General features: G+C 44.0%; 1 protein-coding gene across 2 annotated transcripts; it reads left to right on the forward strand.

Moving 5' to 3' along the window:
- Positions 1-459: 459 nt before the first annotated feature.
- LOC141191471 (uncharacterized) lies at positions 460-18,289 on the forward strand. 2 transcript variants are annotated; one of them, XM_073661373.1, is made up of 7 exons: positions 460-549; positions 12,899-13,048; positions 13,178-13,279; positions 13,354-13,474; positions 13,558-13,646; positions 13,839-13,929; positions 16,246-18,289. In XM_073661373.1, exons 2-7 carry the CDS (start codon positions 12,971-12,973, stop codon positions 17,520-17,522), a joined length of 1,758 nt encoding a protein of 585 aa, XP_073517474.1. In that variant the 5' UTR covers positions 460-549; positions 12,899-12,970; the 3' UTR covers positions 17,523-18,289. The 2 variants fall into 2 exon arrangements, with proteins under 2 accessions (XP_073517474.1, XP_073517475.1); XM_073661374.1 differs by lacking the exons at positions 460-549; positions 13,178-13,279; positions 13,354-13,474 and having other exon boundaries at positions 13,008-13,120.
- Positions 18,290-18,562: the final 273 nt, after the last annotated feature.

Below are 18,562 nucleotides of genomic sequence, written 5' to 3' on the forward strand. Positions count from 1 at the left end.
ATGTCCCTCTACATACCCCATGCCTCCTCACACCAGCCACACAGCCCCCTGGATGTCCCTCTACATACCCCATGCCTCCTCACACCAGCCACACAGCCCCCTGGATGTCCCTCTACATACTCCATGCCCCTCACACCAGCCACAGAGCCCCCTGGATGTCCCTCTACATACCCCATGCCTCCTCACACCAGCCACACAGCCCCCTGAATGTCCCTCTACACACCACATGCCCCTCACACCAGCCACACAGCCCCCTGGATGTCCCTCTACATACTCCATGCCCCTCACACCAGCCACACAGCCCCCTTTATGCCTCCACAACATTTATTCACATGGTCAGTTCTCCCCGCCTCAGTCCTCACAGCACAACGCTGAACACGAGCTCCTCATCACCATCCTCCGGTCCCAGCACAATGTGCACTGCTGCAGCTGCAGGTGGAAGAGCGTCCACTGGACTGCGACGCCCCGCCCCTTCCGGTGACGTCATGATAGAATGAAATCACTCCTCCCCCTCAAGAGATCAACTCCAATCTAGACGCTACCGTGGAGGTATGTGGAGACCCCATTACTGGAGCAGGGGGCATTAACCCCTTCAGCACGGAGGCTCTTTTGGGGTCTTGTATTGCCCCTTTATAAGAATCATAAGGTTTCTGTTCTGTTTCCTGTAATAGATACATACGACCCAACTATGGAGACAGGAAGGGAGGAAACGTATTGTTCTCAGAGTACAGGACCCCCACAGTGTAATGCCCCCATTATGCCCCTTATGCAGGATGTATGATGCCCCCCACACAGTGTAATGCCCCCATTATGCCCCTTATGCAGGATGTATGATGCCCCACACAGTGTAATGCCCCCATTATGCCCCTTATACAGGATGTATGATGCCCCCACAGTGTAATGCCCCCATTATGCCCCTTATGCAGGATGTATGATGCCCCCACACAGTGTAATGCCCCCATTATGCTCCTTATGCAGTATGTATGATGCCCCCCACACAGTGTAATACCCCCATTATGCTCCTTATGCAGGATGTCTGATGCCCCCCACAGTGTAATGCCCCCATTATGCTCCTTATGCAGTATGTATGATGCCCCCACACAGTGTAATGCCCCCATTATGCTCCTTATGCAGGATGTCTGATGCCCCCCACAGTGTAATGCCCCCATTATGCCCCTTATGCAGTATGTATGATGCCCCCACACAGTGTAATGCCCCCATTATGCCTCTTATGCAGTATGTATGATGCCCCCATTATGCCTCTTATGCAGGATGTATGATGTCCCCACACAGTGTAATGCCCCCATTATGCCCCTTATGCAGGATGTATGATGCCCCCACACAGTGTAATGCCCCCATTATGCCCCTTATGCAGGATGTATGATGCCCCCACACAGTGTAATGCCCCCATTATGTCCCTTATGCAGTATGTATGATGCCCCCACACAGTGTAATGCCCCCATTATGCCCCTTATGCAGTATGTATGATGCCCCCACACAGTGTAATGCCTCTATTATACCCCTTATGCAGTATGTATGATGCCCCCACACAGTGTAATGCCCCCATTATGCCCCTTATGCAGTATGTATGATGCCCCACACAGTGTAATGCCCCCATTATGCCTCTTATGCAGTATGTATGATGCCCCCACACAGTGTAATGCCCCCATTATGCCTCTTATGAAGTATGTATGATGCCCCCACACAGTGTAATGCCCCCATTATGTCCCTTATTCAGGATGTATGATGCCCCCATTATGCCCCTTATGCAGTATGTATGATGCCCCCCCCCACAGTGTAATGCCCCCATTATGCCCCTTATGTAGGATGTATGATGCCCCCACACTGTGTAATGCCCCCATTATGCCCCTTATGCAGGATATATGATGCCCCCACACTGTGTAATGCCCCCATTATGCCCCTTATGCAAGATGTATGATGCCCCCACACAGTGTAATGCCCCCATTATGCCCCTTATGCAGGATGTATGATGCCCCCACACAGTGTAATGCCCCCATTATACCCCGTATGCAGGATGTATGATGCCCCCACACAGTGTAATGCCCCCATTATGCCCCTTATGCAGTATGTTTGATGCCCCCACACAGTGTAATGCCCCCATTATGCCCCTTATACAGTATGTATGATGCCCCCACATAGTGTAATGCCCCAATTATGCCCCTTATGCAGGATGTAAGATGCCCCCACACAGTGTAATGCCCCCATTATGCCCCTTATGCAGAATGTATGATGCCCCCACACAGTGTAATGCCCCCATTATGCCCCTTATGCAGAATGTATGATGCCCCCACACAGTGTAATGCCCCCATTATGCCCCTTATACAGTATGTATGATGCCCCCACATAGTGTAATGCCCCCATTATGCCCCTTATGCAGGATGTATGATGCCCCCACACAGTGTAATGCCCCCATTATGCTCCTTATACAGTATGTATGATGCCCCCACACAGTGTAATGCCCCCATTATGCCCCTTATGCAGGATGTATGATGCCCCCCCACAGTGTAATGCCCCCATTATGCCCCTCATGCAGTATGTATGATGCCCCCCACACAGTGTAATGCCCCCATTATGCCCCTTATGCAGGATGTATGATGCCCCCACACAGTGTAATGCCCCCATTATGCCCCTTATGCAGGATGTATGATGCCCCCCACAGTGTAATGCTCCCATTATGCCCCTTATACAGGATGTATGATGCCCACCACACAGTGTAATGCCCCCATTATGCCCCTTATGCAGGATGTATGATGCCCCCACACAGTGTAATGCCCCCATTATGCCCCTTGTGCAGTATGTATGATGCCCCCACACAGTGTAATGCCCCCATTATGCCCCTTATGTAGGATGTATGATGCCCCCACACAGTGTAATGCCCCTATTATGCCCCTTATGCAGTATGTATGATGCCCCCACACAGTGTAATGCCCCCATTATGCCCCTTATGCAGGATGTATGATGCCCCCACAGTGTAATGCCCCTATTATGCCCCTTATGCAGTATGTATGATGCCCCCACACAGTGTAATGCCCCCATTATGCCCCTTATGCAGGATGTATGATCCCCCCCACAGTGTAATGCCCCCATTATGCCCCTCATGCAGTATGTATGATGCCCCCACACAGTGTAATGCCCCCATTATGCCCCTCATGCAGGATGTATGATGCACCACACAGTGTAATGCCCCCATTATGCCCCTTATGCAGGATGTATGATGCCCCCCACACAGTGTAATGCCCCCATTATGCCCCTTATGTAGGATGTATGATGCCCCCATTATGCCCCTTATGCAGGATGTATGATCCCCCCCCACAGTGTAATGCCCCTATTATGCCCCTTATGCAGTATGTATGATGCTCCCATTATGCCCCTTATGCAGGATGTATGACCCCCCACAGTGTAATGCCCCCATTATGCCCCTCATGCAGGATGTATGATGCTCCCACACAGTGTAATGCCCCCATTATGCAGGATGTATGATGCCCCCCACATAGTGTAATGCCCCATTATGCCCCTTATGCAGGATGTATGATGCCCCCACACAGTGTAATGCTCCCATTATGCCCCTTATGCAGGATGTATGATGCCCCCACACAGTGCAATGCCCCCATTATGCCCCTTATGCAGGATGTATGATGCCCCCACACAGTGCAATGCCCCCATTATGCCCCTTATGCAGGATGTATGTTGCCCCCACACAGTGTAATGCTCCCATTATGCCCCTTATGCAGGATGTATGATGCCCCCACACAGTGCAATGCCCCCATTATGCCCCTTATGCAGGATGTATGATGCCCCCACACAGTGCAATGCCCCCATTATGCCCCTCATGCAGGATGTATGATGCCCCCCACAGTGTAATGCCCCCATTATGCCCCTTATGCAGGATGTATGATGCCCCCACACAGTGTAATGCCCCCATTATGCCCCTTATGCAGGATGTATGATGCCCCCCACAGTGTAATGCCCCCATTATGCCCCTTATGCAGGATGTATGATGCCCCACACAGCGTAATGCCCCCATTATGCCCCTTATGCAGGATGTATGATGCCCCCACACAGTGTAATGCCCCATTATGCCCCTTATGCAGGATATATGATGCCCCCCACAGTGTAATGCTCCCATTATGCCCCTTATGCAGGATGTATGATGCCCCACACAGTGTAATGCCCCCATTATGCTCATTATGCAGGATGTATGATGCCCCCCCACAGTGTAATTCCCCCATTATGCCCCTTATGCAGGATGTATGATGCCCCCACACAGTGTAATGCCCCCATTATGCCTCTTATACAGGATGTATGATGCCCCACACAGTGTAATGCCCCTTATGTAGGATGTATGATGCCCCCACACAGTGTTATGCCCCTTATGCAGGATGTATGATGCCCCCACACAGTGTTATGCCCCTTATGCAGGATGTATGATTCCCCCACACAGTGTAATGCTCCCATTATCCCTTTATGCAGTATGTATGATGCCCCCACAGTGTAATGCCCCCATTACGCCCCTTATGCAGTATGTATGATGCCCCCACAGTACCGCCTGAGATCCTGCAGTTGGAATAATCCCTCTAGAGTTGGTTTTCCCTTTGCCTGCTCCCCTCCATGTATACCCTCGAGCATGTATACATGCATGTAGGGGAGCAGCCGGCCTTACTAGATATCGAGGCTTTGTACAGTAATATACGGCATGAGGATGGTATCAGAGGAGTAAGATGTTTCTTTAAATCGAGATCAGTACAGTGTAGCAGACATAATGACATCATTGAAGATCTTCTAAAATTCACTCTTACTTATAACTACTTTCTTATTGACAGGCAGTACTTCCTCCAGCTCAGGGGTATTGCGATGGGGAGCCCCTGTGCCCCCTCATATGCTAACTTATCCCTGGACTGGTGGGAGGAAACCACAATATTCTGAGATGATTATAAGTGGTGGCATCCATATACTGGGGTATGGTACAAATATATTGAGTACATTTTTATCATCTGGTCTGGGTCGAGTGAACAATCTTTTTAATTTGTCGGGGAACTCAACATCAATAGAGTGGGCCTTAGATTTACATCTGAATTTAATTATAATAATAATAATTTTTATTTTTATAGCGCCACAGCACTTTACAATTTTAGGGGGGACTTATACAGACAATACAGACTACAGAATAAGCATAACTCAGATGTTAAAATGAGTGAGGGTCGCAAGCTTACAGTCTATAAGGAAATAGGGGAGACACAAAGGTAAAATGTACATATATTCTATAATACAGCCTTAATATACTAAATAGAGTAAGTACATAACACTACACGAACTGGTCGCCAGCCAGTATGTGTACAGTACAGACAGAGGCTAATCAGTGCATGGATGGTATGAGCATGATTTTGAAGAAAATTTTAATATGGGCCAAACTGGGACAGTTAGATGAGTGTGTTGAGGTGATAGGCCAGTCTAAAGAAATGGGTTTTTATGGCATGCTTAAAACTGTATTAGGAATTAATTGAATTGTCCTGGGTAGTGCATTCCAAAGAATTGGTGCAGCACGTGAGAAATCTTGGAGACTGGAGCGGGAGACTCGGATTATGGAGGATTTTAGATTTAAGTCATTGGCAGAATGGAGGGCACGGGAAGGGTGGTAGACTGAGACGAGGGAGGAGATGTAGAGTGGTGCTGAATCGTGGAGCGCTTTCTGGGTGACAGTGATAAGTTTATATTGAACTCTGTATTGGATGGGCAACCAGTGCAATGACTGGCACAGGGAAGAGGCATCGGTGTATCGGTTAGAGAAGATTATGATCCTGGCTGCTGCGATCAGGATGGATTGGAGAGGGGAAAGTTTAGAAAGAGGGAGACCGATTAGTAAAGAGTTGCAATAGTCTAGACGAGAATGAATAAGAGCTACAGTAAGAGTTTTTGCCGAGTCAAAGGTAAGACAGTTTCTGATTCTAGAGATGTTTTTGAGGTGTAGATGACACGAGCGAGCGAGTGATTTTATGTGAGGAGTGAAGGAAAAGACCTGAATCGAGTATGACCCCAAGACAGTGGGCATGTTGCTGGGAAGTAATGGTGGAGCCACAAACTGAAGTGGCAATATTGGGCACAGGTAGGTTAGTGGAGGGAGGAAATACGAGTAGTTCAGTTTTTGACAGATTCAGTTTTAGATAGAGGGAGGACATAGTGTTAGAGACGGCGGAAAGACAATCACTGGTGTTTTGTAATAATGCAGGGGTGATGTCTGGAGAAGAGGTGTATAATTGGGTGTCATCAGCATAGAGATGGTACTGAAAACCGAATCTGCTGATTGTTTTTCCAATAGAAGCGGTATATAAGGAGAAAAGAAGGGTGCCTAGGACTGATCTTTGAGGAACCCCGACAATAAGGGGAAGGTGAGAGGAAGAGGAGCCAGAAAAAGACTCAGTGAAGGAGCTGTCAGAGAGGTAGATCCACAGTATCGAATGCTGCTGAGAGATCCAGGAGAATCAGCAGGGAGTAGTGACTATTAGATTTGGCTGTTAGGAGATCATTAGAGACTTAAGTGAGTGCAGTTTCAGTAGAATGTAAAGGGTCAAGAAGGGAGTTATCTGAGAGATAGCGGATTAGACGGGAGTGGACCAGGAGTTCCAGGAGTTTAGAGATAAAAGGAAGATTGGAAACAGGTCTGTAGCTGGCCGTGCAGTTCTGGTCGAGGGATGTTTTTTTAAGTAACGGACGTACGCTGGCGTGTTTAAAAACGGAGGGAAAAATACCAGATGAGAGGTAGAGGTTGAATATTTTAGTTAGGTGAGTGGTGGTGACAGCTGGAGAAAGGGACTGAAGGAGATGTGAGGGAATAGGGTCACTGGTGCAGGTGGTAGAGCGAGAGGAAGAAAGGAGCCTTGTCACTTCTTCTTCTTTCATGACTGGTTCGAAGTCAGAAAATGAGCAAGATGCAGTGTGGGAGGGAGGAGCATGCATAACATTTGGGGATTGGGAGAAAATTTCCTGTCTGATATGGTCAATTTTTTCTTTGAAATAATTGGACAGATCGTTAGCGCTAAGGTCAGTGGTCGGGCTTTGTGCTGTTTGATTGAGGAGAGAGTGAAAAGTGTAAAACAGGTGTTTTGGCTTTTTGGGCCGTGAGATGATGAGGTTGTTAAAGTAGGTTTGTTTGGAGAGGTGAAGGGCGGAGTTATAGGTTTTAAGCATAAATTTATAATGGATCAAATCTTCGGCCAGATTAGATTTTCTCCACAGCCGTTCTGCACCTGGAGCACCGCTGGAGAAAACGTGTTTACAGCGTGTGCCAGGGTTGTCCTCATCTGCGCCGAGTTGTTCTCTGTGTATGAGGTGCGGCTTCATCCAGGGCGCATAGCAATATTTCGTTATAATGCTTCAGTGCAGAGTCGGGACATGAGAGGGAGGAGATTGGGGCCAATGATGATTGCAACTTTTTAATAAATTTCTGGGTGTTAATGGATTGTATATTTCTGTAAGTGTGGAAAGTGGGGTGTCTTGAACAGGGTGACAGTTCTTGACAGAGAATGAAAGAAGGTTGTGATCAGAGAGCGGAAGAGGAGCGTTAGTAAAGTCATGTATTAAACAGAGCCGGGTGAAGATCAAGTCAAGAGTATTTCCATTTTTATGTGTAGGAGAATTAGTAAGCTGTGAGAGGCCGAAGGAGGAAGTTAGCGATAAAAGATGAGCTGCAGATGGGGAGAATGGATCACCAATTGGGATGTTAAAGTCTCCCATGATGAGGGTGGGGATGTCATAGGATAGAAAGTTTGGAAGCCAAGTGGCCAAATGATCCACAAACTGACGCGAGGGGACACGAGGGGCCCGGAGGGCGATAGACAACCGGCACTTTAAGGGAGAAGGGCCGGTAGAGTCTGACTCTGTGGTCCTCAAAAGAAGGGAAGATAAGTGAGGGTACTGAGGATATAACCTGAAAAGTACATTTTGTTTAAAAGAGCAGACCAACACCAATTATTACCAGTTGCCGTTCCAGTATGTTCTGATCAAGAAAGATTGAAATGGGACCCTAGGAACACTCATCTACCATAAACCTTCAAGCACTAATAAACTATTGAAGTGGGATAACCACCCCCCCCCCATCCCCATACAAAGAGGAAAACCCAAGGGCCAATTTTTACGGTTGAGAAAGTACTGCTCGAATGTCACAGATTTTAATATACAGGCAATAGACCTGAACACCAGATTAAGGGATAAAGGGTACTCATGGTACATTTTCGACTCCGCATCATCGTTTGCAGAAAAATGGGAGAGAGAGACACTCCTCCATACCAAGCCAAGAGACCAAGAAGAAGATTGGACTACACGAGTAAGAAAAACTTATGACAATCAGAGTGACTGTATCTTTCATATTCTCAGCAAACACTGGGATATACTTGTGGTCGACCCGAACCTGAGGGTGCTGTGGAATCTACTCCCACAATAACTTTCAGAAAGAGTTGGTCAATTAGGGACCATGCACAGTTTCTATAAAAAACCTGCACCCAAGGGGACTTGGCTAGATAGAAGAATCTGCGGTTTCTTTAGATCTGGAGAATGTTGTACATGTAATTGGATGAGACAATATAAATCTTTCTCAAGTTCCTCTATGGTTAAAATCTTTTTCCAGTGGGATTATTCCAGCTGTAAAACTTCAGGACTAGTATATATGGCCACATGCACCTGCCCCCTAGAATATGTAGACAACATCAAGAGGGAGTCTAGGAGGAGAGTAGGGGAGCATTTGGGTGATATATGCCATGGTCGGGAGATCCCATTAGTGAGACACATGAACAGTGCACATCGAGGTGAACCCGGAGACCTCTCCTTTTGTATCATTGAGGTGGTTAAACCCAATGTGAGAGGAGGTGATCACAATAGATGTATCCTCTGAAAGGAAAGTGAGTGGATTGTTAGACTGGATTCACGAGCCCCTAAGGGACTCAATGAGCAAATTTCCTATGCCTGTTTTGTGTGAATAATGCCCCATTCTGGATTATATTTTTGGATTTTATGCTCTACCCATTGCTAGTCAGTTCCCTGTGAATGGGGTTCACATATTGTTGTACTTCACCAAGATATCTGAGCTTCTATATCAGAATTATTACTTACCAATTATATTCCACTTATACTATTTCGTCATTGACAAATGTGGTGATCCTTGTGTATCTCTAATCAAGTTTGACCATTTAGGAATATACTGTGGGCCACCATCCCATATTTTTTGTAGTGATAAAGTAGATCTACATGCCTATTACATGATGGGAGGATGCGCAGTACTTGTTTTTAATCTCTCATGATGCTGATCTCAGAGATAGGATTTTTCTATGTTGGTGGTATGTAATCCAATACCATATGCGTTCCGGTGTGGAACGCATGCTTCCGGACATGCGCATGCGCAGATAGGAGGCCGTGATGCACTCCGGCATGGAATGCACATGTCCGGGCACGTTTGAGCTTTCTGCCGCCCGTTGTTTTGTGCTGGATTGTGGGGCGTTCTTGAGAATTTATTTTTGTTCCATCTTTCTTTAGTTGATCCCACTGATGCATCAGATAAGTCCTCAGAGAATTATAATTAGAGGAACCCATGGACACATTAGGATTTGTGAAGCTGACCTCCGCTCTCCTCTATTTCCTTTGAATTTATTGTGTGACCTGTATTTCTGAACAGTAGCTCCTGGTTTGTTTCATTTCCATGTGTAAATTGAATTTGACTCGTAGTCTTTGATATCTCTCTCAATCTTAGTTTTTTGATGTCTGAGATGGCATCCTCCAGACTTTGTAAATTCTTTTGCATATTTTGTTTGAGTTTTGGATCCAAAAGGTCTTCTACACCAGGCGGAATAAGCAAGAAACAAATATCAAGCACAATGTAACTTGGTTATCCTATAAGGGTTTTTTTAAATGTGGCCATACACCCTGTAAAGCATGCAACTATGTTAATAAAACCGACACATTTGAAGAAAACCTAACGGTACAGCAATTTTCAATACACAATTTCATCAATTGTAACACTATAGGGGGGTCATTTATTTAATAGAGTGTATAGAGAGTTAGCTACAATACGTGGGATGCACGTCAGGTCCGCTAAAAAAATGTATTAGAAGACATTAATCTATTAAGATATTTGGCAGTCGGCACCACACAATCTAAATCACTGAAATATGGTACGTTGTGCAATGGTAACTGTGCAACAAAGCACTTAAAGAAGTAGGTAGAGAAAAGCTTGCACAGTGAGATAATGCACATCCAAAAATAATAAGAATTACTGCAAATAATAAATACAATAGCAACTTTATTTCATGTAGGGGACACACAAGTGGTTAAAAAACATACGACCCCTGACGAAGCTACTGTAGTAGCGATACACATAGGACATGGATACCTACGGAGGGAGTCCACTGTAGAGAGGTAAGCCCTATGCGTATCGCTACTACAGTAGCTTCGTCAGGGGCTGTATTTCTCTTGCTGATCAAAAAGGTCATAGTATTTGTATAACCCTGAATGCTGAATTATATTCGTTTGGAAACAATCATGTTTACTGTGCTAATGACAAATTGTACTAAGTCAGCTGAAAGTTTATTTACAACAGCCCTTGTGATACCAACTATATAAATAGATTAGCTCAAACAATGATAGGTGATCCCTGCACCTATACCTCTTTTACCTGGGCTTTATGACCTCACACAGATGTAAATATAAACAGGGGTGTCTGTAGTGCTGTAGACTGAATGAAATTTGGGACAGAGAATCACGGAACATCAGAAGGACTTTGGAAGGAGAATGGGAGACATCCTTCAGGAAAGTAGATGGATTGCATGGCATCTAAAGAGACACAGATTTGTATTCTACATGATTCTAGTCTAAGGGTATTAGCCCTCACTGGAAAGTTTCAGATCTACTCCATTAACCATCAGAGAGACCATGGATACTTTTGGGAAGTCCAAGAGAGGACGAAAAAGTCACTTGGCCCCATGGATATGCTGTTTTGGTGTTGCTAGGAGGGACCCACCGGTCACCTAGAACCCATGGAGACATTTGGAGTTGCCAGGAGGGACCCACCGGTCATCTGGTCCCATGGAAACTCTCGGAGAGGCCAGGATGGGACCATCGGGTCTCCTGGTCTTGTACCTCGATGGACTGTTGACTTCCTAAGCTTGCCTCTACCTTCTCTCTGTGGGGGCCCACCAGAAGCGGAGGGCCACTGGTTGAGGTAGTTGGCCCTGGAAGTCTCCAAAGTCGCAGCTGTTCTATCCCAGGCGGGCGGAGATGGAAGAATGAAACTGTGTAATGTACCATCTTGGGTATTTGCTGGACTGTTCTGTATGTTTAATGTCCGCTTTGTGGTTCAATAAAGCATTGCCACTCTCTTTTACCCTCACCCTGTGTTGTTTGAGTAGCGTTACGCCCACAGAAGACCCCGGGTCTTCACAGTCCCTGACCAGGGTGGCTCATGCTGTGTTCTACAGACAAGGCGCATTAAATAAACAGTGAGCTGACCTCCCTCTCCATTTTCTCATTATATGCATGTTTTCCTTATAGTGACAAATATTTATTTTTGCTAAAACTGTGATATTTTCATTTTAAAACTTTTTTTAAACCTTTTTTATAAACTTTTTAAAATACCTCTCATTAGTGCGATCATACAACACAGAAGCCTTTGATTGCTCAGGTGATGCACTGTACTACTGTAGTGCCGTGTATTATCACTGCCTGTCAGTGTAATACTAACTGCCCCATACACGAGATAAGTGTTGGCTGAACGATCATTTGGCAGACGGCTATCTCTCCAGACTCCCCCATACACAAATATTCCAGCTTTCCTGTGGTTTGTATGACTGATTGCATCATCTGTAGGGAGGTCCCAAATACATTATATAGTCGACCAAAATCAGTGCTTCCATGTAACTTTAGTCTAATGTTTATGGAGGCGCTAAAAAGTAAGTTATGGAACTCTGCCTCTGGCCCGGCCTAATAGACTTTTGTACATTACAGGCCCAGTACTTGGGGGAGGAGGGCATTCAGCCGAACTCTGTCACACTTTCTTAGATGCCATGTTTGCTTTTTGCAGGAGCAAGTGGTTAAACTGCCAGGTATTTTATTGCAGCCGCACCTGTGCCATCCCTGAGGTGTACATCTATGTTCTGGTGCCCAAAAGAGTTCATAACATGTTAAAAAATTACAAAATGTGTCTTCTGCTTTTTGCATGTTTTTTCTTTTTACAAGAATTGTTGGTGCAAATTTTCTTTTGAAACATTTTAATATCTGCTTTTTTCTGGGTTTTTTCTTGTAATATAGGAAAGCCTAAGGCTAGAAATGAAACCCATAATACACTGTACATGTAGACTTTAGTATCAAATAATTTCTGTCCGCGGCATTTGTGCAAACAAAACAGCTTTTATAAAAGCCTCAAACTTCTGTGTGTGAATCAGACATGAGATCTAACTTGATAGAAGATTACAGTTCGGGGAAGACGGGAAACATTCATACAGATGGCCAGTGGTGATGTCGTCAGTGACGGACTGTCTCCAAATATGGTTTTAGATCCGTAGTAGAAGATATTTCCTCATCATGAAGTAGTTATTTCTTATGTCACGTGAAATAAATATCTCCTGCAGTATTGCTAATGCCAATTCCAGTGACAGAAAATGAGACAAAAATTAGCGTTATGGAAGGTGAGTCTATGAGAAACGTATTCAGCTGCAGACTTCGAGGAAGAAACTGCTTGTTGTCTGTGGCCTAAAATATGTAGGTTTTATTACTAGATGTAAAGAAAAAACTAAATAAAAAATAATAAATCTCCTCATATGTTTCCCTTATTGTCTCCAGTAATTGTATTATTATACAGGATTTTTATGATGTCACATCGGCTCATCTTCTTCTCGTTCAGGTCTCTACAATACCGGATCCTCTCAGTGAAAATCGTCTATATAAGAAAATTTTCCTGATTTACCCATCAACGATGGATATAGACAGGGACAAGATGGTGGAGAGGATATTACACCTCACCCTAGAGATCCTCTTCCGGCTTACTGGAGAGGTGAGAGATTCTGATGACGTCACATTACATCATTCTTATCTATGGGAATAACAGATGGACAGAACTGGAGAGGTGAGGACCCTGGAAATGTCTGTAGTGAGATTTATTAATGTGTCTCTCCATAACCAGAGATTAATCACGGGGCCGCCACCTCACCCCCTGATACATGAGGACATCAATGACCAGATCCTAGAACTCGCCTACAAGATGATTGAGCTTCTGACTGGAGAGGTGACATTGCTGGGACATTATACAGTAACATTATAAAGGGATCGGGGAGATGACGGTATCATTGTATGTGTCAGATTCCTATAAGGTGTCAGGATGTCGCTGTCTATTTCTCCATGGAGGAGTGGGAGTATTTAGAAGGACACAAAGATCTGTACAAGATCATGATGGAGGTTCCCCAGCCCCTCACATCACCAAGTAATAGACAGGACTAAATACACACAACCTATAATTATCTCTATGTAAAGAATGAATTCAGTCCCTGTATGTGTTTCCTCCAGATCTATCCAGTAAGAGGACAACACCAGAGAGATGTCCCCGTCCTCTTCTTCCACAGGACTGTAAACAAGAAGATCCCAATGTTCCTCAGGTAGATAGAAGATGTCATGAGTTTTCCCCTATGATGTGTAGACGGTTGTAAAAGTCATGTCTTCAGTCTTGTTTTATCCACCATTAATATGTTTTATATTTGTGTAATGAGAACGTTGGAGATGGCAGGATTAGAGCTGATCATAGATGTGACTTCTCCATCTGTCTGTGACTTTTATAATATTTGTTTCAGGGTGAAGATCTGACCCATATTAATACTACAGAGACATATGTGAGGGGTGATGAGCGGTGTAAGGAGGAGATTCCTACATATGACTACCCAGGTGAGTCGTAACCACTAAATGCTGAGAAGTCACAGATTCTTCTCAGTCACCGGCTGTGGCTGCTTCATCGGTCGTGTAGTCCGGCCGTATCACAATCATGTGATCACCATTTTGCCGCTAGACCACAACATTCTCCTCCGTCCAAAAATATTCAATTTACTTTGTGTAATTGTGAAAGCCTTTTTCTATAGAAATTATAACCTGGAGGATCCACCTACCCCCTGGGATTAGTAGACGCTGACCGTTACCTGACAAGGTCTGTAAACTACAAAGCCAAATGACAGCGTACGTAGAAAGTGCTGACAAGTGAGAAAATCACTTGAAGATAAATATTATGATGGACCTGTAAGAGAAAGCGGAGGGTAATGATGCTGTTGGTTTCCTAGATCCCTGATATCTTATTAGATGAATCTACCTTCTCTCCGTTCTGTGCTGCTGAATGTTCTCATATGGTCCCTACAAGACCAGGTCCAGTCTTTCTGGCTAAACTTCACTTTCTTGATCAACAACATTAAATGTGCAGTGAGGCCAAGTGTGAATTTCTGTACAATAATAACAGAGTTTCCCTTTATCCTGACTTTTCAATTTCTTTTAAAACCGACTATCTTCAAACAGGATTGCGATAACCTACACAAAAAACATTACACCTGTGCCATGATATATCTCTAAGCTGTGCGTGGCTGATGGCTGTAATATACATTCACGCCGGCAGGAGATGTGGTGGCATGGCTCGAGCCCTGGTTTCATGGATTCACTCCACGTCATAAATAGTGTTGAGTGAATTTGTTTGACATTTCAAATTTGGGTTCGTGTTCGGGGTTCCGGCTTGTTTGCGCACATCTGCGTGACAGCGTGGCAAATCAGGGATGTTTGTGGGTGGAGCCGATTTTTTTGGTGCGAACAAGCCGGAACCCCGAACCCAAATTTGAAATGCCCAACAAATTCACTCAACACTAATCAGAAATTCCATTATATTTTCAATCCTAAGAAATTCAGATTCCTGCACAATCTCTCCTGAAATGGGGGCACTAATACTTTCTCTACTCTTCTAGTCAGGACTCATCATACCTCCAATGGTCCACCATAAATGAGCCAACTCCAGTTTAGTGTTGGATTTCTCCCTTCATACATACGACGTTGTTGGGGATGTTACATGTTTATATATTCTTTCTTTTTTTACAAGTTCATTCTGTATGATAGTTTGATTGTGGTGGGATCGGCCGGCCTCACTTATGTGAGTCTTTAACTCCCTGGTAGTCTTTGAATAAAGATCTCCATTGCCTCTTCCAAATACCAGAGATCTAAATTTAAGACACCTCAGCTCTGCAGTATTGTAAAAAACTTCACTTTAAATGTCTAATATTTCTTCTTGACACTCATCTGACAGAAAATATTGTCCCTTACGATAGTTTAGATTGCCAATAGCCACCGAGCCCCAGACTCTAATTACCCCAGAGAGGTTTCACCACTAGTTACTCATTTTTCTCTGATGAAGACTGTTGAGTTTGATCATTTCAGTAGATGTGTTATTGTCTATACTCAGTTTTTGACTTCAGTAATCCTCTGGTTTAACCCCTTCCCGCAGCCAGTTTTATGTTTCTAATCAGGTTCCATTTTTCAAATCTGAAGTGTGTCACTTTATGTGGTGATAACTTTGAATTCTTCACAAAGGATAATAGGAAACAAATGGACCTTACAGAGACCCCTAGGCTTGGGCCATAGTGTTACCTGCTGTTCTGTGGAGTGAGGTGGGAAGAAGAATAGTCAGGTAGCCGGATCAGAACCAGGAGGGCAGAGAAAGTACAAAATCAGAAGACACAAGAGTAGTCAGTAAACGGGCCGAGGTCACAACAGGAAACAAATACACAAGCCGGGAGCTGAGCACAGAGGACTGAACCAGAGGAGAACAAGGCTGGATCTGGCAGCTTCCGGCAATATGCTTCCAGCTTTAGTAGGGTGCGGTGCTTTCCAAATGGCTGAAGCAGGGAGCAGATTACTCCAGCTGGACAGAACACACACCCATACCGCCAGACTGGATGGCACTACAGGTCCCAGGTTACCTAATCTTAGTGGCTGGACAGAGCCTGCGCCTTTTACTCCATATTTGGGAGGCAGAATGACCAAACAGTTGAACACCACGCTCCACTGCTTCATCCTATGAGGTTTTCTATTAGATGGTCATTGTCCTGGTGAATAAGTGAATTTTTTTTTTATATAACTTGCCTCTATTTATGGACAGTTTAAGTAGAAATTTTCAAAAATATAAAATTCAAGGATTTTTTATTAAAAAATAATTATTGGTTTTATTCTTGGCAGATGTCTGTACCCGGAGATCAGAGGGACAGCTGACATCTTCATTTTTCAAATCAGACGGTTTTCAGATCCCACAGGATACAGTTGAAGTGAATGACATTTCCCCAGATATACCATCATCCCTTCACAGCAAAGATCTGTCATCTGATCCTATGAAACAGGTCCTGTCTTCTGATTCATTACCGACTACTAAGGAAAGTCATAGTCACAAAATAAGCATTAAAAAACAAACTGCTCCTAATGCAAAGAAGCCATTTTCATGTTCAGAATATGGAAATAGTTTTCCTCTGAAAAAGTCTTTTCTTAAATATCAAAAAATTCACACAGTGAAGAATAGATTTTCTTGCTCCAAGTGTGGGAGATGTTTTAATCGGAAATCAAATCTTGTTAGGCATGAGATAACTCACACAGGAGAGAAGCCATTTTCCTGTTCAGAATGTGGGAAATGTTTTGTACAGAAATCAAATCTTATCGCACATAAGAGAACCCACACAGTGGAGAAGCCATTTTCCTGTTCAGAATGTGGGAAATGTTTTGTACAGAAATCAAATCTTATCAAACATCAGAGAACTCACACAGGAGAGAAACCATTTTCCTGTTCAGAATGTGGGAAATGTTTTGTACAGAAATCAAATCTTATCAAACATCAGAGAACTCACACAGGGGAGAAGCCTTTTTCATGTTCAGATTGTGGGAAATGTTTTGTACAGAAATCATATCGTATAAGCCATCAGAGAACTCACACAGGGGACAAGCCTTTTCCATGTTCAGAATGTGGGAAATGTTTTACGGAGAAATCAACTCTTATCAAACATCACAAAACTCACACAGGGGAGAAGCCATTTTCATGTTCAGAATGTGGGAAATGTTTTACAGACAAATCAACTCTTATCACACATCAGAGAACTCACACAGGGGAGAAGCCTTTTCCATGTTCAGAATGTGGGAAAAGTTTTACAGACAAATCAACTCTTATCAAACATCAGAGAACTCACACAGGGGAGAAGCCTTTTCCATGTTCAGAATGTGGGAAATGTTTTACAGACAAATCAACTCTTATCACACATCAGAGAACTCACACAGGGGAGAAGCCTTTTCCATGTTCAGAATGTGGGAAATGTTTTAACCAGAAATCTAGTTTTCTTAAGCACCAGAGAACCCACACAGGGGAGAAGCCTTTTCCATGTTCAGAATATGGAAAATGTTTTAACCAGAAAGCACATCTTGATAACCACCGGAGAACCCACACAGGGGAGAATGCTGCAACTACACACAACTAGTCTCTGTACAGACAAGAAAGGCCCTAGCTGCACAACTAATAACGCCACCACAGACCTAACTCCCTAATAAGCCGTTGAGGAGTTTCTCATACCTCCTGAGGAACCAGAGGGGAGGCTGCACACACTGTCAACAAGGGCAAAGTAAAGTATGAAGACCCATGACCTAGGACGCAAACCCAGCTTTCTGACACTAGGCACTAAATTGTGACCCAAAATCCTTTGCTAATCTTCAGATTTCATGATGTCTTGCACACAGTCAAGGCACCTAGTGCCAGAGGCAAAACAACCCCAAAACACCTTTGAACCTCCACCATATTTGACTGTATGGGTTGTAAATTTATTGATTATGCTGCACACCTTGGACAAAGGAACATGCGGATCCCTAAAGATGGACTTACAACCTTGAAATTGTTGATATTTTTCAACAATTTTGGTTCTCAAGTCCTCAGACAGTTCTCGTCTCCTTTTTCTGTTTTCTCCATGCTTAGTGTGGCATACATATGCACACAATGCTAAGATTGGATCAACTTCTCCCTTTTTTATCTAGTTTTAGTTGTGATTTTCATATTGCCCACACCTGTTACTTGCCACAATTGCGTTTGAACAAGCTTCACATGCTTGAAACAAAGTTGTTTACCCACAATTTTGGCAAGGTGCCAATAATTTTTTCCGGCCTAATTTGTGTGAAATTATGTTCAATTTGCCTTTTTTTCTGTTTTCTTGTGTTGTTCCAATACACGCAAAGGAAATAAACGTGTATAACAAAACATGTAATTGCAATAATTTTCTGGGAGAATTACTTCATTTTCTGGAACAATTTCAAGGGATCCAACACTTTTCACCATGACTTGTTTTTGTTGCCTTTTTAATTTGTTGCAGCATTTCATCCTCTACGTGTTCAGCTATATTAGGAGACTTGTAGCAAAGTCCAGTTAGCAGCTTTCCATTATTGCCACGTCCATGTACATTTACCCAGACTGATTCTACATCAGGAATGTAAAACTCACAACATGAAAACTTTGACAAAGTCGTGGGCCAAC

Source organism: Phyllobates terribilis, unplaced genomic scaffold, assembly GCF_046119375.1.
Source record: "Phyllobates terribilis strain yellow unplaced genomic scaffold, ASM4611937v1 Scaffold_46__1_contigs__length_10046794, whole genome shotgun sequence".
Taxonomy (NCBI): Eukaryota; Metazoa; Chordata; class Amphibia; order Anura; family Dendrobatidae; genus Phyllobates; species Phyllobates terribilis.

What these genes read in the sequence shown, in the direction of transcription:
- LOC141191471 (XM_073661373.1), top strand. Translation starts at nt 12,971, where the DNA reads ATGGATATAGACAGGGACAAGATGGTGGAGAGGATATTACACCTCACC. An exon ending in CCAGCCCCTCACATCACCAA is followed by an intron (nt 13,475 to 13,557) that starts GTAATAGACAGG and finishes TGTTTCCTCCAG; the next exon opens with ATCTATCCAGTAAGAGGACA. An exon ending in TCCTACATATGACTACCCAG is followed by an intron (nt 13,930 to 16,245) that starts GTGAGTCGTAAC and finishes TATTCTTGGCAG; the next exon opens with ATGTCTGTACCCGGAGATCA.